This window comes from Choloepus didactylus, chromosome 16 (genome assembly GCF_015220235.1).
Source record: "Choloepus didactylus isolate mChoDid1 chromosome 16, mChoDid1.pri, whole genome shotgun sequence".
Classification (NCBI taxonomy): domain Eukaryota; kingdom Metazoa; phylum Chordata; class Mammalia; order Pilosa; family Megalonychidae; genus Choloepus; species Choloepus didactylus.
Window position 1 is genome coordinate 56,107,616 of NC_051322.1, and position 26,007 is coordinate 56,133,622.

Genomic DNA, 26,007 nt, shown 5'->3' on the forward strand with positions numbered 1-26,007 from the left:
GGCATACAAACTGAAAAAAGAAGTAGGGCTATCTTTTTTTGCAGATGACATGGTCATCCATATGAATAATCTTGAGGAATCTACAAAACCCACTAGAACCAATAAGTGAATTAGTTCAATATACAAAAATCAATTTTATTTCTATATACTAATTAGGAGTTCAAAATGAAAAAGCAAACCATTTATAATAGCATTAAAATTTTGTGAAATTCTTAGGAATAAATTTGATAAATGTAGTGCAAGACCTATACACTGAAAACCGTAGAACACTGCTGAGAGAAATGTAAGAAAATCTGAATAAATGGAGAGAAACTATTTTTAGGTGTCAAAATACTCCATATTGTTAAGGTGTCAGTTTTCTCTAAGTTGATCTATTTTTCCCCCAAATTGATCTGATTCAATGCAATCCCAAGAAAATTCTATTAGAATTTTTTTTGTAGTAATTGACAAATGGATTGTAAATTTTATATGGAAACGGAAAGGATCTAGTATACCCAAAACAACTTTGAAAAAGAAGAACAAAGTTGGAGGACTTACACTACTGTATTTCAGGACAATGTAGTATTGATGTAAGGATAGATGTATAGATAAATGGAACAGGAGAGAGAGTCCAGAAATTAATCTGCATATCAGGGGACAGTTGATTTTCAACAAAAGTGTCAAGGCAATCAATGGGGAAAGTTTACACTTTTCAACAAATGGTACTTGAAAAACTGGATAGCAATATGCAAAACAGTGAACCTCGACTCTTACCTCACACCATATACAAAAATTAATTCTAAATGGATCATAGACATGGATATAAGAGGTAAACACTATAAAATGTAGAAGAAAACACAGGAGAAAATCATAGTGATCTCAAGTTTGGCAAAGATTTCTTAAATAGGACACAGAAAGCATGATGGTGATGAAAGCACAATTCTTTGATTATACTGAGAGCCATTGATTGTACAAGTTGGATGGATTATATGGTGTGTGAATAAAACTTCTTTAAAAAATTATTGAGAAAAACATGATTGTTAAAAGAAACATTGATAAATTGGGCTTTGTCAAAATTAGAATGTTTTGTGCTTTAATAGACACTATTACAAAAATGAAAATGCAAGCCATTGTCTGGGAGAAAATATTGGCAAAACATATATCTAACATTGGACTCTTTCATATATAAAGGATATTTATAACTCAATAATAGGAAGACAAACCAATTTTAAAAATGGGTAAAAGGTTCAAACACTTCATAAAAAAGTCATAGGGATGGCAAATAAGCCCATGACCCAAGGGTTTCATGTAGAGATATAAAACCTAGATTAAAGTTCATTCACCTGAATACAAGGGGGCATGTACTAGGATGTTTATTTCAACTTTTCTTAAGGTAATGAAAAGGTGGAGACAGCCTAAATGTTTAAATAAACTGTGGCTTATCCTTGCAATTACGCTAAAATAGATAAAACTAGAGCTACATATATGGCATGGATAAATAAAAACTGTGTTGAGTAAAGAAAGGAAGTTGCAGAATGATAGATGTAACATACTATTATTTTAACATTAAACCATATTTAATAGTAAAACCACTTTGTTTATGGATACATTTCTGTATAATAAAAGTGGAAATATATGCACAGGAGTAATACATACCAACTTAAGAACCACCTTTGAAAGTTAGTAGCAGTTTACAGAAAGATTTAACATTTAAGGGAGAGAACATTTGAAAGTCATGCTCTTAAGTAATTTGGGCAGAGGATAAGGAAGTATTTGAAAAGTCACCTTGAGGGACTGGGGAAAAATGTGGAAAGATTAAATTTACCTACCTGGGGAATTCCTTAGATTCTCACAAACATCAAGGGTGGTCAATTTAGTAGGCTGAGCCCTCGATCTTGGGGCTTGCCCTTATGAAGCCTGTTATTGCAAAGGAGAGGCTAAGCCTACTTATAATTGTACCTAAGAGTCACCCCCAGAAAACTTCTTTTGTTGCTCAGATGTGGCCCCTTTCTCTAAGCCAACTTGGTAGGTGGACTCACTGCCCTCCCTTCTATGTGGAACATGACTCCCAGGGGTGTAAATCTCTCTGGCAATGTGGGACATGACTCCTGGGGATGAGCTTGGACCTCGCATCATGGGATTGAGAAAGTCTTCTTGTCCAAAAGAGGGAAGAGAAATGAAACAGTAGAGTTTCAGGGATTGAGAGATTTCAAATGAAGTTAAGAAGTCATTCTGGAGGTTATTTTTATGCATTATATAGATATCCCTTTTTAGGATATGCCTCAAACTGTTCAATTGCAACCCGTAACTTTGTTTCTTGATGAGTGTATAATTATATAGCTTTTATGGTGTGACCATGTGATTGTAGAAAACCTTGTGGCGCACACTCCCTTTATCCATTGTATGGACAGATGAGCAGAAAAATGGGGACAAAAAACTAAATGAATGATAGGGGGAAAGGGGTTATTTTGGGTGTTCTTTTTACTTTTATTTTTATTCTTGTTCTTATTTTTATTTTTATTATTTTTTTGGAGTAATGAAAATGTTCAAAAATTGACTATGGTGTTAAATGAAAAACTATATGATAATACTATGAACAATTGTACACTTTGGATATTTGTATGGTATGTGAGTATATCTCAATAAAATTGCAGGGAAAAGGATTCTCTGCAAAAAATTAAAAAAAAAGTCATGGAAGGAAAATACAGATGTCTGGAAAGGATTTCCCTCATGGTCTTTTTTTTTTTACATTTTTTATTGTGACATATATCATATGTACAGAACACTGGTAGCTTTCAAAGTACTATTTAATAGGTAGCAAATTTCAAAGCATTTTGTGGGTTACAGTTCCACAATTTCAGTTAATTCTTTATTATGAAATATATCATATATACAGAAAGGTGATAACTTTCAAAGTACGATTTAACAAGTAGTTATATAGATAATTTCAAGGGATGTTATGGGTTACAGTTCCATAGTTTGTTATTTCCTTATTGTAAAATATAACATATAGACAGAACGGTGATAACTTACAAAGTATAATTTAATGAGTAGCTATAGAGCAGATTTCAAAGAATGATATGGGTTACAGTTCCACCATTTCAGTTATTTCCTTCTAGCTTTTCTAATACCCTAACATCAAAAAAAAAGTATTAATATAAGGATTCAGTAATCATAATCTTTTGTTAAATCCTATCTTGTCTGTTGCTACCCTTCCTCTTGTTTAATCACTTTCTCAATCTTGAGGGGTGTCTAGGCAGTGACCACTCTAACTTGTTCATATTGAAAAGGGGTGTCAGCATTATGGGGAAGGGGGCTGCATCTGGTTGATGTTCTTGAAGAGGCTGTTGCCTCTGTGTTTTGGGACTTATCTGGCCTAGGAACATTCTGGAGGATTTAATTTTCTGAAAAATAAACTTAGAGGAATTTTATAGAGTCTCAGATAGGGACCTAGGTATTTTGGGACTACTGTTGGTTAGGGCATGGCATACTGTGGCCATTTGGGTATCTAACTGGAACTTGCATATGCATAACCTCCAGGATAGCCTCTTGACTCTATTTGAACTCTCTTAGCCACTGTAACCTTATTTTGTTACTTTCTTTTCCCCTTTGTGGTCAAGAAGGCATTTTCAATCCCTTGATGCCAGGGCCAGGCTCATTCCTGGGAGTCGTATCCCATGTCGCTAGGGATATTGACTCCCCTGGGAGTCATGTCCTGCAAAGGGGGAAGGTTAATGAATTTGTTTGCAGAGTTGGGCTTAGAGCGAGAAAGGCCATATCTGAGCAACAAAAGAGGTTCTCAGGGAGATGTCTCTTGGGCATAGTTATGGATAGGCTTAGCTTCCCTTTTACAGCCATAAGTTTCACAAGAGCAAGCCTCATGATTGAGGGCTTGACTTATTAAGTAGAGGGTTCCTAATTTCACATCCCATATATTCTGTCCAAGATAAAGAATCAGTGTCTCACATTAACTTCACTTAGTTGTACAATCATCATCACTCTTAATTTTAAAGAATTATCATAACACAAAATAACCCAAAGCTCTTATCAGCCCCTAATTATTCATCCCTAGTATGAGTGTAGTACTGGTAAGGTATTTGTATTAAATATAGTCTGTAATATGTAATGGGTATTTTTTCCATATACCACTCTGTTGTTAACTCTTTGTACCTGTGTCATACCTTAGAAGTATATCATGCAAGCACGTATTTATATTTGTAGTGCTAATCTGTGGGATACATGCCTTTAAACAACTATTTTCGATCATGTTCACCTTCAGTGTGGCACTGATACTTATAAACCCATTAATGAATAATGATCACCCCTGTCCATTCACATACCTTTAAGTTCACCCTCATTATTATGTCTGTACATACTAGGTTTATCATTTCCCCTTCACTAACTTCTCTCTATCTCTAGTCTCCTATATTCTGCATTATAAGACACTGATTTTACATTGTTCATGGGGTTCATGGTAGTGGTAACATACAGTATCTCTCCTTTTATGTCTGACTTATTTCACTCAACGTTGTGTCTTCAAGGATCATCCAGGTTGCCATATATTTCAGGACCTTGTACCTTCTTACTGATGCATAGTATTCCATCTTATGTTTATACCACATTTTGTTTATCCACTCATCTGTTGAAGGACACTTGGATTGTTTCCGTCTCTTGGCAATTGTCAACAATGCCGCTATGAACATCAGTGTGCAAATGTCTGTTCATGTCACTGCTTTCAGATCTTCTGGGTATATGCCAAGAATTGAAATTGTCAGACTGTAGAGTAACTCAATATTTAGTTTTCTGAGTTCCAGTTTCTCTACATCCTCTCCAGCATTTGTAGTTGCCTCTTTGTTTAATGACAGTCATTCTAATTGGTGAGAGATGATATCTCATTGTGGTTTTGATTTGTGTTTCCCTAATAGCTGGTGAAGATGAACATTTTTTTCATGTGTTTTCTAGTCATTTGTATTTCCTCTTTGGAAAAATGCCTTTTCATATCTTTTGCCAATTTTATAATTGAGCTGTTTGTATTGTTATTGATCTGTAGGATTTCTTTATATATGCACTGTATCAGTCTCTTATCAGATATATCCTTTCCAAATATTTTATCCCATTGAGTTGGTTGCCTCTTAACCTTTTTGACAAAGTCCTTGGAGGTGCAGAAGCTTTTGATTTTGAGGAGTTCCCATTTATCTATTTTTTTTCTTCTTTGCTTGTGCTTTGGGTGTAAGGTCTAAGAAGCTACCTCCTAATACTAGGTCTTGAAGATGTTTCCCTACATTATTTTCTAGGAGGTTTATGGTACTATATCTTATATTGAGGTCTTTGATCCACTTTGAGTTAATTTTTGTATAGGGTGTGAGGTAGGGGTGTGCTTTCATTCTTTTGGATATGGGTATCCAGCTCTCCCAGTCCCATTTGTTGAATAGACTGTCATGTCCCAGTTCAGTGGCTTTGGGGGTCTTATCAAAGACCAGTCGTCCATAGATCTGGGGGTCTATCTCCGAATTCTCAAATTGATTCCATTGATCAGTATGTCTATCTCTGTGGAAGGACCATGCTGTTTTGAGTACTGTGTCTTTACAATAGGCGTTATTTATTTATTTATTTATTTATTTTTAATCTTCATTTTATTGAGATATATTCACATACCACATAGTCATACAAAACAAATTGTACATTCGATTGTTCACAGTACCATTACATAGTTGTACATTCATCACCTAAATCAATCCCTGACACCTTCATTAGCACACACACAAAAATAACAAGAATAATAAAGAGCAATTGAAGTAAAAAAGAACGCTAGGTACCTTTGTCTGTTTGTTTGTTTGTTTCCTTCCCCTATTTTTCTACTCATCCATCCATAAACTAGACAAAGGGGAGTGTGGTCCTTATGGCTTTCCCAATCCCATTGTCACGCCTCATAAGCTACATTTTTATACAATTGTCTTCGAGATTCGTGGGTTCTGGGTTGTAGTTTGATAGTTTCAGGTATCCACCACCAGCTACCCCAATTCTTTAGAACCTAAAAAGGGTTGTCTAAATTGTGCGTAAGAGTGCCCACCAGAGTGACCTCTCGGCTCCTTTTGGAATCTCTCTGCCACTGAAGCTTATTTCATTTCCTTTCACATCCCCCTTTTGGTCAAGAAGATGTTCTCTGTCCCACGATGCCAGGTCTACATTCCTCCCCGGGAGTCATATTCCACGTTGCCAGGGAGATTCACTCCCCTGGGTGTCTGACCCCATGTAGGGGGGAGGGCAGTGATTTCACCTTTCAAGTTGGCTTAGCTAGAGAGAGAGGGCCACATCTGAGCAACAAAGAGGCATTCGGGAGGAGGCTGTTAGGCCCAATTATAGGGAGGCCTAGCCTCTCCTTTGCAGCAACCATCTTCCCAACGGTAAATCCTATGGTAGAGGGCTCAACCCATCAAACCACCAGTCCCCTATGTCTGTGGTCATGTTAGCAACCATCGCGGTGGGGTAGGCCAATACCCCTGCATTCCCCACAGGCCCCTCAAGGGGGCACTACATATTTTTTTTTTCCTTTTTTTTTTTTTTTTTTTTTTAACTTTTTTCCTTTTTTAAATCAACTGTATGAAAAAAAAAAAAAAAAAAAAATACAACAAAAGAACATTTCAAAGAGACCATAACAAGGGAGTAAGAAAAGTACAACTAACATAAGATAACCACTTTACTTCCAACATGTTCCTACTTCTACCCCAAGAAAGTAACCTAATATAGCAACATTTCTGTGAACTTGTTCCTACTATACCCATCACAAATTAACAGACCATAGTCATTCCTGGGCATCCCCAGAACGTTAAATTTACCCATGATAGCTTATCTGACCTTCTTGGATTATTGGTCCCCCTTCCTTAATTGCTCTCTATTGCTAGTACCCCTACATTCTACATTATAAAACCATTTGTTTTACATTTTTCAAAGTTCACATTAGAGGTAGCATATAACATTTCGTCTCTTTCTGCCTGGCTTATTTCGCTCAGCATTATGTCTTCAAGGGTCATCCATGTTGTCATATGTTCCACGACATCATTCCTTCTTACAGCCGCGTAGTATTCCATCGTGTGTATATACCACATTTTATTTATCCACTCATCTGTTGAAGGACATTGGGGTTGTTTCCATCTCTTGGCAATTGTGAATAATGCTGCTATGAACATTGGCGTGCAGATATCTGTTCGAGTCACTGCTTTCCGATCTTCCGGGTATATACCGAGAAGTGCAATGGCTGGATCGAATGGTAACTCTCTATCTAGTTTTCTAAGGAACTGCCAGACTGACTTCCAGAGTGGCTGAACCATTATACAGTCCCACCAACAATGAATAAGAGTTCCAATGTCTCCACATCCTCTCCAGCATTTGTAGTTTCCTGTTTGTTTAATGGCAGCTACTCTAATCGGTGTTAGATGGTATCTCATTGTGGCCTTAATTTGCATCTCTCTAATAGCTAGTGAAGCTGAACATTTTTTCATGTGTGTTTTGGCCATTTGTATTTCCTCTTCAGAGAACTGTCTTTTCAAATCTTTTGCCCATTTTGTAATTGGGCTGTCTGTACTATTGTCATTGAGTTGTAGGATTTCTTTATATATGCGAGATATCAGTTTTTTGTCAGATACATGGTTTCCAAATTTTTTTCCCATTGAGTTGGCTGCCTCTTTACCTTTTTGAGAAATTCTTTTGAGGTAGCAGAAACTTCTAAGCTTGAGGAGTTCCCATTTAATCTATTTTCTCTTTTGTTGCTTGTGCTTTGGGTTGTAAAGTCTAGGAAGTGGCCTGCCTAATTACAAGGTCTTGAAGATGTTTTCCTACATTATCTTCTAGGAGTTTTATGGTACTTTCTTTTATATTGAGATCTTTCATCCATTTTGAGTTAATTATTGTGTAAGGTGTGAGGTATGGGTCCTCTTTCATTCTTTTGGATATGGATATCCAACTCTCCCAGCCCCATTTGTTGAAAAGACCATTAGGACTCAGTTCAGTGACTTTGGGGGCCTTATCAAAGATCAGTCGGCCATAGATCTGAGGGTCTATCTCTGAATTGTCAATTCGATTCCATTGATCTATATGTCTATCTTTGTGCCAGTACCATGCTGTTTTGACAACTGTGGCTTTATAATAAACTTCAAAGTCAGGGAGTGTAAGTCCTCCCACTTCGTTTTTCTTTTTTAGAGTGTCTCTAGCAATTCGAGGCATCTTCCCTTTCCAGATAAATTTGATTACTAGCTTTTCCAAGTCTGCAAAGTAGGTTGTTGGAATTTTGATTGGGATTGCATTGAATCTGTAGATGAGTTTGGGTAGAATTGACATCTTAATGACATTTAGCCTTCCTATCCATGAACATGGAATATTTTCCCATCTTTTAAGGTCCCCTTCTATTTCTTTTAGTAGAGTTAAGTAGTTTTCTTTGTATAGGTCTTTTACATCTTTGGTTAAGTTTATTCCTAGGTACTTGATTTTTTTAGTTGCTATTGAAAATGGTATCTTTTTCTTGAGTGTCTCTTCAGTTTGTTCATTTCTAGCATATAGAAACATTACTGACTTATGTGACATTAATCTTGTATCCTCGACTACTTTGCTAAAGTTGTTTATTAGCTCTAGTAGGCTGTATCGTCGATTTCTCAGGGTTTTTCCAGATATAAGATCATATCATCTGCAAACAATGACAGTTTTACTTCTTCTTTTCCAATTTGGATGCCTTTTATTTCTTTGTCTTGCCGGATTGCCCTGGCTAGCACTTCCAGCACAGTGTTGAATAACAGTTGTCACAGCGGGCATCCTTGTCTTGTTCCTGATCTTAGAGGGAAGGCTTTCAGTCTCTCACCATTGAGTACTATGCTGGCTGTGGCTTTTTCATATATGCTCTTTATCATATTGACGAAGTTTCTTTCAATTCCTACCTTTTGAAGTGTTTTTATCAAAAAGGGATGTTGGATTTTGTCAAATGCTTTTTCAGCATCTATTGAGATGATCATTTGATTTTTCCCTTTTGACTTGTTAATGTGTTGTAATACATTGATTGATTTTCTTCTGTTGGACCATCCTTGCATGCCTGGAATGAACCCCACTTGGTCATGGTGTATGATTTTTTTAATGTGTCTTTAGATTCGATTTGCAAGTATTTTGTTGAGGATTTTTGTGTCTATATTCATTAGGGAGATTGGCCGATGGTTTTCCTTTTTTTGTAGCATCTTTGCCTGGTTTTGGTATTAGATTGATGGTAGCTTCATAAAATGGGTTAGGTAGTATTCCATTTTCTTCAATGTTTTGAAAGAGTTTGAGTAAGATTGGTGTCAGTTCTTTCTGGAAAGTTTGGTGGAATTCCCCTGTGAAGCCATCTGGCCCTGGGCATTTATTTGTGGGAAGATTTTTGATGACTGATTGGATCTCTTTGCTTGTGATGGGTTGATTGAGGTCTTCTATTTCTTCTCTGGTCAGTCTAGGTTGTTCATATGTTTCCAGGAAATTGTCCATTTCCTCTACATTATCCAGTTTGTTGGCATACAGTTGTTCATAGTATCCTCTTATAATTTTTTTAATTTCTTCAGGATCTGCAGTTATGTTACCTTTTTCATTCATTATTTTGTTTATGTAGGTCTTCTCTCTTTTTGATTTTGTCAGTCTAGCTAGGGGCTTGTCAATCCTGTTGATCTTCTCAAAGAACCAACTTTTGGTGATATTTATCCTCTGTTTTTTTTTGTTCTGTATGTTATTTATTTCTGCTTTAATCCTTGTTATTTCTTTTCTTCTACTTGGTTGAGGATTGGTTTGCTGTTCATTTTCTAGCTTCTTCAGTTGATCCATTAGTTCTTTGATTTTGGCTCTTTCTTCCTTTTTAATATATGCTTTTAGTGCTATAAATTTCCTCCTCAGTACTGCTTTTGCTGCATCCCATAGGTTTTGGTATGTTGTGTTCTCATTTTCATTCATCTCTATATATTTAGCAATTTCTCTTGCTATGTCTTCTTTAACCCATTGATTTTTTAGGAGTGTGTTGTTTAACCTCCAGGGATTTGTGAATTTTCTAAGTCTCTGATGGTTATTGACTTCTAATTGTATTCCATTGTGTTCAGAGAATGTGCTTTGAATAATTTCAATCTTTTTAACTTTATTGAGGCTTGTTTTATGTCCCAGCATATGATCTATTCTGGAGAAAGTTCCGTGAGCACTAGAAAAGTATGTGTATCCTGGTGATTTGGGATGTAATTTTCTGTATATGTCTGTTAAATCTGATTCATTTATCAGATTGTTTAGGTTTTCAATTTCCTTATTGGTCTTCTGTCTGGTTGATCTATCTATAGGAGAGAGTGATGTGTTGAAGTCTACCACAATTATTGGGGAAACATCAATTGCTTCCTTTAGTTTTGCCAGTGGTTCTCTCGTGTATTTTGTGGCACCTTGATTGGGTGCATAGACATTTATGATTGTTGTTTCTTCTTGTTGAATTGCCCCCTTTATTAGTATGTAGTGGCCTTCTTTGTCTCTCAAAACATCCCTGCATTTAAAGTCTATTTTATCTGAGATTAATATTGCTACACCTGCTTTCTTTTGGCTGTAGCTTGCATGAAATATTTTTTTCCATCCTTTCACTTTCAATTTCTTTGTGTCCCTGTGTCTAAGATGAGTCTCTTGTATGCAACATATTGATGGTTCATTTTTCTTGATCCATTCTGCGAATCTATATCTTTTAATTGGGGAGTTTAATCCATTTACATTCAACGTTATACCCATGAAGGCATTTCTTGAATCAGCCATCTTATCCTTTGGTTTATGTTTGTCATATGTATTTTTCCCCTCTCTCTATTAATATCCTTTATTGTACCCATACCGAATCTCTTTAGTACTGAACCTTTCTCCAAGTCTCTCTGTCCTTTCTTTGTTTCTCTGTCTGTAGGGCTGCCTTTAGTATCTCTAGTAGGTGAGGTCTCTTGTTAGCAAATTCTCTCAGCATTTGTTTGTCTGTGAAAAATTTATGCTCTCCCTCAAATTTGAAGGAGAGCTTTGCTGGATAAAGTATTCTTGGTTGGAAGTTTTTCTCACTCAGAATTTTAAATATATCGTGCCACTGCCTTCTTGCCTCCATGGTGGCTGCTGAGTAGTCACTACTTAGTCTTATGCTGTTTCCTTTGTATGTGGTGAATTGCTTTTCTCTTGCTGCTTTCAGAACTTGCTCCTTCTCTTCTGTGTTTGACAGTGTGATCAGAATATGTCTCGGAGTGGGTTTATTTGGATTTATTCTATTTGGAGTTCGCTGAGCATTTATGATTTGTGTATTTATGTTGTTTAGAAGATTTGGGAAGTTTTCCCCAACAATTTCTTTGAATACTCTTCCTAGACCTTTACCCTTTTCTTCCCCTTCTGGAACACCAATGAATCTTATATTCGGATGTTTTACATTATCTATCATATCCTTGAGGTCCGTTTCGATTTTTTCAATTTTTTTTCCCCATTCTTTCTTTTATGCATTCATTTTCCATTCTGTCATCTTCCAGGTCACTGATTCGTTGTTCAACTTCCTCTAGTCTTGTACTGTGAGTGTCCAGAATCTTTTTAATTTGGTCAACAGTTTCTTTAATTTCCATAAGATCATCTATTTTTTTATTTAGTCTTGCAATGTCTTCTTTATGCTCTTCTAGGGTCTTCTTGATATCCTTTGTATCCCATACTATGGTTTCATTGTTCATCTTTAGTTCTTTGAGTAGCTGCTCTAGGCGCTGTGTCTCTTCTGATCTTTTGATTTGGGTGCTTGGGCTTGGGTTATCCATATCGTCTGGTTTTTTCATATGCTTTATAATTTTCTGTTGTTTTTGGCCTCTTGGCATTTGCTGAACTTGATAGGGTTCTTTTAGGATTCGTAGACCAATTGAAGTCCTTATCTCTAATTTATCAGATCTACAGCTTCGTGGAGTACACTTTCTCTAACTAACCAGCAGGTGGCATCCACGAGCCACCTGTTCTCCACAAGCTAGTTCTCCCCTGCTTTGCCTTTGTGGTGAGTGGGGGAGTGAGTCTTGTGGGGTCCAATTGGTGTACCAAGCTTGCGTGTGTAGGTGGTGTTGCCCGCCCTGTATATGGGGCGTGTTTCTGGGCAGTCAGGGAGGGGAGGTGGCTCTAACAATCAAATCTCCCTGGTGATCCTGGAGATTTAAAGCTGCTGCAATAGTCTAATCCTTCAGTTCAGTCCTGCCACAGTTTGTCTCTGCCACTGACCCACAAGTCCTTGGTATTGGCGTATGGCTCCTGAGACTTGCGAGTGGGTCCCTCTTCCAGGCCGTGTACCCCCTGGTCCTCTGTTGAGGGATGACTGTGCTATGTCACAGGTGAGTGCCGTCCCCCCGGGGCGGTTCTGGGCTGCTGGGCTGTGTAGGGAGGCTCCCAGTCTGCTGAAATGATGGCTGAATGGGGCTTTGTTAATTCACACTGCTCCACCTTCCCAACTCTGGGACAATCAGCTGAGTTTGCAGGGAAGGCTAATGTCCACGCCCAGTTTTGTGGTGTGTGCCTGTTATTTGAAGCACTTCCGTCACACTGGGTTGTGTAGGGCAGCTCTGGGCTATGGGGCTGGCGATGGGCAGGAGTGTTTCCTGTCCACCAGGATGATGGCTGTGAGCGGACACCCCCCTTTTCTCGGGAAGTTGTGGTGTTCAGTGAATTTTCTCAGCCACTGGATTATAGCGTTTTGTCTCAGAGCTCTCCTAGTTCTGCTCTTGTCTTGATGTGCCCAAATTGCAAGTCTTTGAAGCTTTCTGTATTGGGCTTCTTAGAGTAATTGTTTTAGAAAAAGAAAAAAGGATTAAACAAAACAAAACAAAAAAAAAACGGCCCTCCTCACAGATCTAATGGGTTATTGAAATGCTAAGAGACAAAGCAATTAGGGCCATTAAGGAAAGGTCCACAGGGCAGAGAGATCAGCTTTTCTTCGGGATTTGCATATGAGCCTGAGGGTCTGAGCTCTGCCCTTCCCCTTTCTATGTTCACCAGAACTCCAAAAATCCTCCGCTTTTATTTTGGAGTTTTTTGTGCTGTTTTTTTCTATGCCTGTCTCCTCTCTGCTGGGCTGGCTGCTCTCAAATTCTCTGGTGTCTGGTCTCAGTCTATCTATGGCTGGAGTTTGGATCAGTAGAATGAGTTTCCCATAAGGGCTGCCACTGCAGTTCTCGCTTCTCCTTCCCTGAGCTGACAGCCCCTCCTCCCACGGGACTGAGCCTGGCAGGGAGGGGTGCGGGTCCCCTGGCCACAAAAACTTACATATTTCGCTGATCTCAGCAGTTCCACGTTTTCATGAGTGTTGTATGAAGTATTCCCAAAGTCAGATTGCTCTGTGGTGTCCAGTCCACGCAGTTCCTGGCTTTCTACCTATTTTCTTGGAGGAGTAACTAAAACATACAGCTCACCAGTCCGCCATCTTGCCCCACCTCCCTCTACAGTAGGCTTTAAAGTCAAGAAGTATAAGTCTTCCCACTTTGTTCTTCTTTGTAGAATGTTTTTGGCAATTTGAGGCCCTTTCCCCTTCCAAATAAATTTGATAAATAGCTTTTCTAAGTCTACAAAGTAGGTTGTTATAATTGTGATTGGAATTACAGTGAATCTGTAGATGAGTTTGGATAGAATTGACATCTTAACAATGTTTACCCTTCCTATCCATGAACATGGAATACCTTTCCACCCATTTAAGTCCTTTTGTATTTCTTTTAGTAAAGACTTACAATTTTCTGTGTGGAGGTCTTTTATGTCCTTGTTTCTGTTTATTCCTAGGTACTTGATTTTTTTAGTTGCTGTGGTGAATGGAATTTTTTTTTTTTTTTAGTGTGTCTTTGGTTAGTTCATTTCTAGTATATAGGAACATTACTGACTTTTGCATATTAATCTTATTTCCCACCATTTTGCTGAGTTTTTTGTTAGCTCAAGTAGCTGTGTCATCAGTTTCTCAGGATTTTCCAAATATATAATTACATCATCTGCAAATAATGACAGTTGTACTACTTCCTTTCCAATTTGGATGTCAGTTTGATTTCTTTGTCTTGCTGTATTGCTCTGGCTGGAACTTCTAGCACAATGTTGAATAACAGTGGTGACAGTGGGCATCCTTGTCTCCTTCCCACTGTTAGGGGAGAGGCTTTCAGTCTCTCACCATTGAGTACTATGCTGGCTGTGGCTTTTTCATATATGCCCTTCATCATATTGAGGAAGTTTCCTTCAGTTCCTACCTTTTGAAATGATTTTATCTAAAAAGGATGCTGAATTTTGTTGAATGCTTTTTGAGCATCTATTGAGATGATCATTTGATTTTTCCCTTTCAGTTTGTCAATGTACTATGTTACATTGATTTATTTTCTTATGTTGAACCACCCTTGCATGCCTAGATGAACCCCACTTGGTCATGGTGTATGATTCTTTTAATGTGCCTTTGGATTCGATTTGCCTGTATTTTGTTGAGAATTTTTGCATCTATATTAGTTAGGGAGATTGGCCTGTAGTTTTTCTTTCTTTTAGAATCTTTCTGGTTTTGATATTAGAGTGATATTAGCTTCATAAAATGAGTTAGTTAGTGTTCCCCTTTTTTTTTTTTTTTTTTCAATTTTTTGAAAGAGTTTGAGCAGGAATGGTGTCAGTTCTTTTTGGAAAGTTTGATAAAATTCCCCTATGAAGCCATCTGGCCGTGGACTTTTGTTTGTAGGAAGCTTTTTGATGACTGATTGAATCTTTTTAGTTGTGATTCATTTGTTGAAGTCTTCTGTTTCTTTTCATGTCAGTCTAGGCTGTTCATGTGTTTCCAGGAAATTATCTATTTCCTCTAAATTATCTAGTTTATTGGTGTATAGTTCATAGAATCCTCTTATGATTTTTAAAATTTCTTCAGGATCTACAATAATGTCTCCTGTCTCTTTCTGGTTCCATTTATTTGTGTCTTCTCTGTTTTTTACTTTCTCAGTCTAGCTATGGGTCTGTCAATCTTGTTAATCTTTTTAAAGAAAGAACTTTTGGTTTTATTGATTCTCTATTGTTTTTTGTTCTCCATATCATTTACTTCTACTTTAATCCTTGTTATTTCTTTTCCTCTATTTGATTTAGGGTTAGTTTGCTGAGCATTCTCTGCCTTCTTCACTTGTTCTGTTCTTTGATTTTAGCTCTTTCTTCCTTTTTAATGTACGTCTTTAAAGCTATAAATTTCCCCCTCAACACCACCTTTGCTGCATCACATAGGTTTTGATATATTTTATTCTCATTTTCATTCGTCTCTAGATATTTACCAATTTCTCTTGCAATGTCTTCTTTGACCCAGTGATCATTTAGGAGGGTGTTGTTTAACCTTCACATATTTGTGAATGTTCTGGTTCTTTGGTGGTTATTGACTTCCAGTTGCATTGCTTTATGGTCGGAGAATGTTCTTTGAATAATTTCTTTGTAAATTAATTGAGGCTTGTTTTATGCCCCAGCATATGTTCTGTTGTGGAGAGTGTTCAGTGAGCGCAAGAATAGAAAGTGTATTCTGGTAATTTGGATGTAATGCTCAATATATGTCTGTTAAGTCTAATGCATTTATCACATTGTTTACATCCTTATTTCCTTATTGGTCCTCTGTGTGGTTGCTCTATTGTATTTGGAGTTATTTGGCATCTCTGATGTGCATATTTATGTTGTTTAGCAGGGTTAGGAAGTTTTCCCCAACTATGTCTTCAGATACTCTTCCTAGGCCTTTACTCTTCACTTCTCCTTCTGGGACACCAATGATTCTTATATTTGTGCATTTCACATTGTCCATCATTTCCCTGAGATCCATTTCAAATTTTTTGATTTTTTCACCATTTGTCCTTTGTTTGCATTCTATTGTCTGTCTTCTAGTTCACTTAATCTGTCTTCTGCCTCTTCAAGTCTGCTGTTATATGTCTCTAGTATATTTTTAATTTGATCAACGCTATCATTTCCTTAAGATCTGCTATTTTTTAAATTTACTCTTTCAAATTCTTCTTTATGTTTTTTTAGAATCTTCTTGATGTCCTTTATGTCCTTAGCCAATTCATTGAAGTTGTTTTGGAGATTTGTGTGTTTTCTTTGATAAGTTCTCTGTCTCCACCAGATTTTTAACTTGGTCATTTGGGTTGTCCATATCTTCTTGTTTCTTCATGTGCTTTATAATTTTCTGTTGGCCTTGTGGCATTTGCTTATCTTGATAAGATTATTTTGAGATATGCAGGATAATTTGAGCATTTATATATAATTTCACAGAACTGCAGCTTGCTGGAGTGCACTTTCCCTGTTTTTCCAGCAGGTGATGCTCTTGAGCCATGTCTCACCCTCAAGCCAGCTCTCCCCAAACTTCACCTGTGTACAGGGTAGGGATGGAAAGGCAATTAGAGCACATGTTCTCTCTGTGCACTGGAGACTGCCAGCCCTATGGGTGGGGGGGTGGGCCCTTTGCTGTTCAGCAGGGAATCCGCTCAAGGGCACAGTGGTCCTGTGGTTCCCAGGCCTCCTAGTGGATCCCTCTGCGGGCTGTGTTGCTGCATGTCTTATCCTCTGGGTCAAATGCACTGTAGTCCCTGTCCACCTTGTGCCTGCCAGTCTGTCGGGTTGTGGGGGGGCTCCTTGAGCTTCTGTGTGGCATCCTTGCTGCCCTGCCTCTTGCCTGCACACACTGCAGGCTTCCATGAGGGAAGAGAAAATGCAGTCACCTCAAGTCTGCTGAATCCTGAGTTCCCTCATGGGAGCTCTCGGCTGTGGGGCTGTGAAGGGTTATCTCCCTAGCCAACTGCTGAGATGTGCACACGGGGTGTGAAGAGCTACTCCCTCCCGTGCTTGGTGGCCAGCTCCAGCTGCCAGTCCCCGGCAGTCCTGGCCAAACAGACTCACCCCATCCTTTCAGGTGCAGTGTGTCCATTACTCTGTCCACGTCCCCACTATGTGCTATAGAGGTCCCTGCAGGGACAGTCATCCCTGAAACTGCTGTTCTCGGGTGCTTTCTGCCCTTTATGTAGTTTTTTTCATGGAGGAGAAGTTTGCTCTGCCTCTCATAATCTGCCATCTTCCCAGAAGTTCCACTAATGGTGTTGATGGACTACATAGCAATGGGAGCAAGCACATTACATAATTTAAATTTTATCTACTAATTATTAGATAAGAACTATTATTTTTCTTGCCTGGGAAATTAGGCAGAAGAATCCTAAAAGTGCTAAAAGAGTCACATACCAGAAATTGATGTTAAGAATATGATTTCTTGTGTTGTCCAATTTACCAAAGGCATGGGTAATGTTTTCTGTGTGGTGGTCTATAATGATTCTTTCCTCAAAATTTAAATTCAACAGCATCTGAAAGAAATAAGAATTAACCTAAACATTTCTATAGAAGTGTCAGTCAAAACTGGAAAAAAAAAAATCTTCCCTTATAAGCACTGAAATGTTGATTATTGATGTTTAAATATACTTTTACTCTGTTGTTTACATTAGTAACCAGATTTGAAGATATATGTAAAGCTGTTATTATCTTCTTGTTAAAAAACATAGGTAATAAATTTGATAAATTAGGGAAATGGAATATCTGGAAAATCAGCATTTGACTTACTGACATCTTGGTCCCCAATTGCTTGGTAAGGCATAGGATAAAGACTGGTGGTTGGCTGGTTAGCTTTAGTAACACACAGAGATCCTCGTAGAGACTCCCCCTCCAGGGTGTACAAAAGGAGGAGGCAGTGAAGATACAACTTTTTTTTCCAGTTAGAGAAGAAAGAAGGCGAAGGTGCTTACCCTGGAGTAAGTGATGGATGAATGGCAGGATGCATTCAGAAGAGTCCTCGTCAAATCCTTGCCATTTTTAAGACCATGTTATACAGTTTTGTAATTGTCTGTTACTTCCGTAACCACCTACCTGGTAGCTCTTTGCAGGTGGAGCTGTATCATTTATTTCTGTCCTTCTGGAACCTAAAATAAGGTTTGACATGCCATAAGTACTTCATAAATGTTACATGTATGGATTATTTTTAGTTGACTTAATGACCATGGTTGATTTTACATTCTTTAACAAGACCAGCCAGCCATAAATTTAGTAATGTGATAACTGGCTTATCTAGGGCAGGTTATTGACAACATGAGAACCACAAGGATAAAAGGTATACTGTAAATCCTTCTAATCTATTTTCATATCTATTTTTGAGCACTTTTTTTTTTAGCATTGCGAAAGTAATGCTTATTAGAAATGAGTAAAATAAACACACCACAATGGTGTATTCACTTATTACCCAAAAACCTAAAGACTTAGTTTTTAGTCATTAATGTTCTTTGTGGGTAGTTTAGAGTGTTTTTAAAGTTTTCAGTAGTATATACCCACCCAAGAATATAAACAAAAGAAAGGGAAGGTGTTATTAATACAAGAGTAGAGGTAACTCATGGCATTCCAAAGCAGGAAACGTGATCAGGAAGCAGAAAGAATGGAAGCAGGAAGCAGAAAGCTGTTAGGAACCTAGGCAGCTGCTCCTCCTTGTATGTCTGTCTTTCTCTCATTGATGCTCTCTGGTTTCTGTCTCCTAGCAGACCAGCTTTTTTGTTTTTCAGCATACATGATGGAAGATGGCCACCCAAACTCTGTTTAGTAGACCAAGATCACTTAGCCTCAGTTTTAAATTTCAAGGGGAGACGACCTGAGGGGACATGCAAGGGTTAGGTATCTACCTCTGGCACAGTGCACTGGGCAGCGAGGCAGGCATGGGGTGCAGATATGAGCATTGGGGCTTCACCTAGGGGTGTGTGGGGAGGGCAGTGCTCGGGGAACAGGGCCTGCTGTGGGCTGGTCCCCAGCTCAGAGGGTGTCTACTGCTCCTTTTAGTTATGGGCTGTAATAGAGTTGACATACCAACATCTCACTTTATGTAGAGCATCAGTGGTTTTCCATGTTGCCCCAGGAGCATAATCTTCATGGCCCCTAGTTTTGTTGCCTTCTGGATAGTACTTCCAAGTAGATATAATGTAATTTTCTTAACCAAAAGTCCAGTGATAAGGAAATGATTATTTCAGTTTTTCCAACTAAATTTTCTTGGTCTTTTTTTTCTTTTTCTTTTAAAAAAACATGGATGTTTTAAATTTTAAATCAAATTTGTGGATTCTCCTCTCTGATTTTGTCTGACATTTCTCAGCTTATGAAGAGATTTGGTAAATAATCCATTCTCATTTCTTCCGGTTTACCTGTGATCACATTCATTCATTCAGCAAATGCTGTGCCTCTGTTCGGTGCTAAGAACTGTTGTACGTGCTGGACATCCTACAGTGGACAAAATAGTCTCCACCCTCTGGAAGGTTATATTGTGGTGGGAGGAGAGAGATGAAAACAAATTCACGGATAATGCCAAGTAGTGATGTGCAGAAAAATAAAATAGGATGAAGGGGATAAGAGTGATGAAGTGGTGAGGCATTGCTCTCTCGGGTGGGGTGTAAGAGAAGGCCTTTCGGAAGTGCCTTTGAGCCCAGAGCTGCATTGGATCTGGGAGTAAGCCGAGGCAGAGGGCATTCAAGACCAAACGAAAGCAGGTGCACAAGCTCTCAGGTAGGCGAGGACTTGGCCTCTTGGAGGAGGAGGAAAAGCTTCCAGGGTGCCTAAAGCAGGTCTGTTAGAGGAGTAGCCAGAGGCCCTGCCCTGCCACCCTCATGGGCCATGATAAGGACCTTGGATCTTGAGAGTGTGGTTGGAGGGGTCTGAGCAGGAAAGGTGACGTGAGAGTGTATGCTAGGATGTGAGCCCCGGTGTTCATCACCTTTACACCTGTTACCAAGGAATCTTTCCCTTTTCATTGTCTTGTCATGCCTTTCTCATATCTTTTAAGAATTTTTCTTTCCCTGTTTCTATTCTGTTTCATTGCCTCATGAAAGTTCATGCTAGTATTGAACTTTCAATCATTGTTTTTTTAATAGTATTTTAATGTCTGATAAAGTTTCCCCTTTACTTCTTTTTTAAGGATTTTCTTTGATATTCTTATCTGTTTATTTTTCCAGATGAGACTTAAAATAATTTCCTTAGGCTTCTAAGAAAATACTCTTGGAATTTGATTTAATTGAAATTGCATTTTACGTAAGTTAATTTTAGGAGAATTGACATCTTTATAATATTGAGTTTTCCCAGTAAGGGGCATATCTGTATGAGTCAAAATTTTGAACCATTCCTGTTTTGTACTTTATTTTGAGGTTGCTGGTATGAGATGTGCAGGTATGAAATGGCAGGTTATGGTGCCCATCCAGATAGGGAGGCTATTTGATTCAATAAAAGCATTTTATTGAATTTTTCCGAGCCAGGCACTTTAGACATTGAATCCAGAAATGAGGACGCTGTACTGGGATTTCATCTACTTGGCATAAGTTCAGAATTTATTTTTGGTATTAAGGCACAAGTCTATGAAAGAAATCACATTGTCATCTTCCTCTCTGCCTAAAGGAATAATTTCTCAAAAGCACCCTGTAGATAGAAGGAAAATAACACCGAGTTGGCAGAACTTTATAAGATATCTTCCTATGTGCTCACTAGACAAAACTAAACCAGTTATTAATTTCTCAGTTAACATTTTTAAAAGTTTTTTCCCCCCACTAGAGAAGTAATATATGATCACTCCAGTTCTGTCTGTCAGCAGATCTGTAAGTCTACTTCCTAAACAAATCTCCAGTCCATGCACTGCTCTCCATCATTACCACCATCTCCACTTTTCCTGCTCATTCTCTAATCCAAACCTCCATTATTTCCACCCGGAATATTGCTGTTACTTTGTAACCAGTGTCCCTGCTTTCCCCTTGCCCACATTTACAAGCCATTTTCCACACAGCAGCCATAGTAATCTTTTAAAACATGATTTTTTTTAAATATGGAAACCGTAGGAGCTTAAAACCCAGAACAGTATAATTAATTGATGTGCTCATCACCTTGCTTCACATATCACCAATAATGGTCCCTCTCATTGCATCTCTTCCCACTCACTTCTTACCCTTGTATTATTTTGAAACAATTTAAGACATTTTGCCATTTCCTCTGTAAACACTTCAGTATATTTAGAAAATATATGGGATCCTAAAAAAAAACAACACGTAACTACACCTCGGTTCAAAACTCTGTGCATATGCTAAAACTGTAGAATTGTACACTTTGAATGGGTGAATTTTATGGGTTGTAGATTGTATCTTAATAAAGCTGTTAAAAAAGTAATCACAATATCCCTATCCTATTGTAAATATTATAATAATTCCTTAAAATCATGGAATAGCCAGAGTTCAGATTTCCCCATTATCTTCTAATATTTTTAACATTTTGACAGAATTTTAAAACCTATGTCATATCACGTTACTCCTCTGCTTAAAACCCTTTAGCAGCTTTCCATCCTGTTTAGAATAAAACCCAAACTCTTTCTTCTGGCTCACCGAGGTCTGGCCTCCAAAGCCCTTACCTGATGCAGCCTTTGTCTCCCACTTTGACTTTATCTCTTGCTTGTTGAATTGTGCCTACTCGGGGCGTTAGCGTTAGCTGTTTCCTCTGCTGGAAGCCCCTTCCCCTGCACCTTCTCTTCAACTTAAACATCCCTTCCTCAGAGAGGCCTTTCTTGATTCAGCCCCTCATCCCCAATCTAAAGTGGTCTCCCAGTCATTCTCTATCACATCATTAATTTAAAAAATCTTTGCATAGCATGGTTTGTTATCTGAAATGTCTTTTTTCTATTAATGTATTGTTTGTCTCTACCTCCTTGTATGACCTCCTCTGCCCTCCAGTATTTTCCTGCCATGCTCACTGCTGAATCCCCAGTGCCTAAAACAGTAATTGGTACACCGTAGACTCTCATTAGTAGGTATTTATACAACTTGCCCAAAAAGTTGGGCAAGTGTTTGATATTTATAAAAAGATTATTTGGTAGAATATAGAACCTTATTGTATAAACAGAATTCCAATCTGATGTGTTATTTTGAAAGATTTTTTTTTTAAGCGTAGCTTTTGTTTCTCTAGCAATTAGAAGGAAGTTGATTTTAGGAGATCTTGTTTGGTTGTTTCTTTTTCTTTCTTTTTTTTTTTTTTTTTTGTTTATGGCAAAACATAGAGTGCTAACTAGCATTTATAAGGTTGAGAAAAGTGAACATAATAGCCTGCTGACCTTATTCCCCATTATCACTTCTTCCTTTTGTCCTGTGGACTACCACCCACCCCCTTAGCTTTGGAGCTCTCTGCTACCTCTTCTCAAGTGAAGTAGACTCAGAGTGGCTGTGGCAGATAGAATAATGCCCCCTCCCCCAGATGTGATTCTAGTAGAGCTCTTAAGATGGAGGCTCATCCTGAATTATTCAGCTGGGCCCACTGTCATCATAAGGGTCCCTAGAAGAGGGAGGCAGGAGAGCAGAGTATCTGGAGAGAAGGTGTGAGGAAGAGGCAGAGGATGGAGTGATGTGCTTTGGAGATGGAGGAAGAGGCCATGAGGTCAGGAATCCGGGTGGCCTCTGAAGGCTGGAAAAGGGGAGGAAGTGGATTCTCCCCTGGAGCCTGCAGAGGAGTACAGGCCCGCCACACCTTGATTTTGGCCCAGTGAAGCTGATTTCAGACTTCTAACCTCCAGAGCTTGTAAGATAATAAATTTTAATCACTAAATTTGTGGTAATTTGTTACAGCAGCCTTAGGAAACCAATACAATGGCTTAAATGAAGAAAATTGAGTGATCTGTAGAACCTGTGCAGAGTGTTGAGGTTAATCTGAGTTGCTGCCCTAACAATTAGCTACAGAAAAGGTGGCCATAAAGAATTGAGGTGGCAACTTCAGATGGGTAATTTTGGGAGAGATGGAAAAGGTACGGTTGAAAGAATATTATGTGCTGCAATTGTGGCACCAATCTCATAGTACACTCCAGCTCTTGATGGCTCTTTTCCCTTATATATTACACAGATCAGAAGCCTCTCGATCTTGCCCAGGGTGCTGAAATGAAACACATGCTCACTGGTAATAAGGTATGTAATAATGTATTAAATTTGTGTAATAACTTTCAGAAAAAATTGTAGAATGCTTCAAATATATAGATACATTGCTAATGAAAACATGTCCTTAATAGGTCATCTACAAAGCATTGACACGATATGAAGGTCCTCTCTGGAAGGTAGGTTGGGATGGTTTTTAAATGATAAAACTGGAAAGAAGAATTTTAAGTTGCTCATTTTTTGTTATTTTTTAAAATCATTTCTGAAGTATGTGTAATTTAATCATTTTGGATCTTATGTTGTAAATCATTTTTATACTACTAGACTTCATTAGGCTTCCACTGGTTGTACAAATTACTTTCTTTTGCATAGATAATCTAATACTTTCAGGTGATCAAGTTTATAGGGAACAGTGGGAGGAAGACATTTTTTTTCTCCCTTAATCATAGAATTGCAGTATTATTTTTGTTATAAATGTTGAACCATGAAGGACCTATGAGGAAATTAATATTTGAATCTACACAAAGCTTGTGGAAGCTCACATATAAAATCCTTCTGATTCTAAAAATTACCATGAATTTTGGAGTTCACTTATTTTCTGGAATTAACGATTTTAGAGCACACAATTTCTTTTGCATTGTAAGCACGCCATCAATATATTTATCTCCATGCAGGTTTATTTTGTATAAAATCAATTTGGGATAGGTCTCTCTTTGTTTTTTTTTTTTTTTTTTGGAAGTTCATTCAGGATTTTGAAGGCCACAACTGGCTTATTTCCCATACATATTCCTGAATATTGTTATCTGGAATATAAACTATTATTCATTATTTTCTCATCTTTTTGACATTTTTTCCTGTAGTGGTATGTTTTTGTTACTATATCCAGTACCTAAGCTCTTGTTGGTCATTTTTTAATGTTCAGTGGTCTAGATGAAAGACTCAGATGTAACTGTCATAACTTAATTATTTTTATCAGTCGATTGTTTGTACCTAGAAGTATCAGCTTGGGAAAAACTTCTTCATGTTTCCTGTAGAGTTCAAGATTTTTCGGCTGGAGGTTGTTCTGGGTAGTGTTAGAACATGGAGTCCTTTCATGGTATAGGAAACAGTAAGTATTACTTATGATCCTTATACAGTACTTATTAAATTTCAGTATCTCAATTTTGAAAAATTAAAATGTCTCACATTTCTTTTCTCTATGTCTTAATAATTTAATGTTTATTTTGAAGGCCTGATGCAGTGCATAATATTTATCGCCAGGGATGCAAACACCTCACTCAAGCAGTATGCACGGTAGGATGAGTCGCTTATCCTCTGCTCCAAGTGTGAAATGAGTTCTGCAAGTGATTGCTCCAAGTCATTGGATAAGGTGCCTTGTAAAATCTCAGGCTCTATGGAACTGTATAGAAAGCACTCGAATATATTTTTATTTCCAAAATTGATAACAAGTCAAGTTGTGGAATCTCTGTTTTTGAGAGGAAATATATAATCAACTTTTGATAATCTCCATATGGATGAATGACACAAAAACATTTATACAGAGCTTTTTAATATTTTATGTGTGTGTGTGTATGCATGTACATATGTGCTTATGGGTAAATGGGTAATTCTGAGCTAAAATAAAATCTGTGACAAAATCAGGATTCTTAGGTTCTCCATATTCACTTCTGTCTGTTTTACTTTTACCAGCCAGGAGAATAAGCAAGTTTTTCCCCCCTCTTTAGAGATTGGTGTAAGACTAGAGCCTAGATGTACTTCATTGTTTTTTTCTTCAAATCCTTCAGGATTGTCAGTATACCATGGTGGTCTTTCTGTTCTTTTCAGCACCACATCTGCCTTACTCAGTGGGAAGGCTCCCAGGGGACAAGCAGTACTCCCCTTGGGGAGTCACAAAGTGAGTCACTACTCCAGCAGTACAGCCTACTCACACAGGCTGGCCCCGGCAGTGTCCTCGTACCCCTTCCTCCTTTCACACTGGACCATCTCCCTCATCTTACCCTTCTTGTCTTTCAGTCTCTTCTGTTTGATGAAATCCTGGCCATCCTCTTCTGTTCCTGCTCTTGACCCATCAGTTTAATACCACAGGTTCAGTTGAGTCCTTCATCTCACTCAAATCTTCCTTAAAACAAAAATTAAATAAACAGATTGTACCCCCTCCAAATGTTAGCTTTAGCGTTTGAGCTTTCCTTGAATTGATTAGTTCCTGCAGTTACACCTGACCTTGTTTGACAACTTTTAGTTTCTTATGTAATTTTCTGCTTGAAGCCTACGCTTTTGAATCACACAGATGTGTGGGTCTAGTTCTGGATTCTCTTTTCTATTTCATGATCTGTATGTCTATCCTTCTGTCAGTACCACATTGTTTGGTCACAGCAGCTTTGTAGTAAGTTTAAAATTGGGAAGGAAGTGTGAGGCTTCCAGCTTTGTTCTTTTTTTAATTCAAGATCGTTTTGGCTATTCTAGGTCCGTTGCATTTCCATATAAATTTTAGAACCAGCTTGTCCATTTCTGAAAAATAACAGCAAAAATCAGTGGGATTTTGAGAGGGTATTGTGTTGCATCTGTAGATCAATTTCGGGACTGTTGCCATTTGAATAATATTCAGTCTTCCAATTCACGAACATGGATGTCTTTCCATTTATTTGGGTCTCCTTTAATTTCTTTCAGCAGTGTTTTTAGGTTTCAGTGTACAAGTCTTGTGCTTCCTTGGTTAAGTTTATTCTAAGTATTTTATTCTTTTTTGATGTTCTTATAAAGGAAATGTTTTCTTAATTTCATTTCCAGTTTACTGCTAGTATGTAGAAATACAACTAATTTTAAAAAGTATTGATCTTGTATGCAGCACCCTTGCTAACTCATTTATTAGTGCTAATAGTTTTTGTGGATTCATTAGGATTTTCTACATAAAAATCATGTCATCTGCATAGAGATAATTTTACTCTTTCCTTTACAATCTGGGTGACCTTTATTTATTTTTCTTGCCTAATTGCCCTACCATTGCTTTTTAATAACAGTAGTCCTACCCAATGCCTGGATTTTTTTTTTTTCTCTCTCTCTTTTAATTAGAGAACTTGTAGATTTAGAGAAAGAT

At 37.9% G+C, this 26,007-nt stretch overlaps 1 protein-coding gene across 3 annotated transcripts in view; it reads left to right on the plus strand.

Annotated features, from left to right (window-relative positions):
- The window catches only part of OSBPL1A (oxysterol binding protein like 1A), a 360,414-nt gene that overhangs the window by 135,252 nt on the left and 199,155 nt on the right, over positions 1–26,007 (plus strand). For all 3 annotated transcript variants that reach the window (XM_037806384.1, XM_037806381.1, XM_037806383.1), the window contains 4 exons: positions 22,888–22,949; positions 23,051–23,095; positions 23,951–24,024; positions 24,146–24,209. In XM_037806384.1, the coding sequence (XP_037662312.1) occupies positions 22,888–22,949; positions 23,051–23,095; positions 23,951–24,024; positions 24,146–24,209 (245 nt within the window). The remainder of the gene's footprint in view (positions 1–22,887; positions 22,950–23,050; positions 23,096–23,950; positions 24,025–24,145; positions 24,210–26,007) is intronic.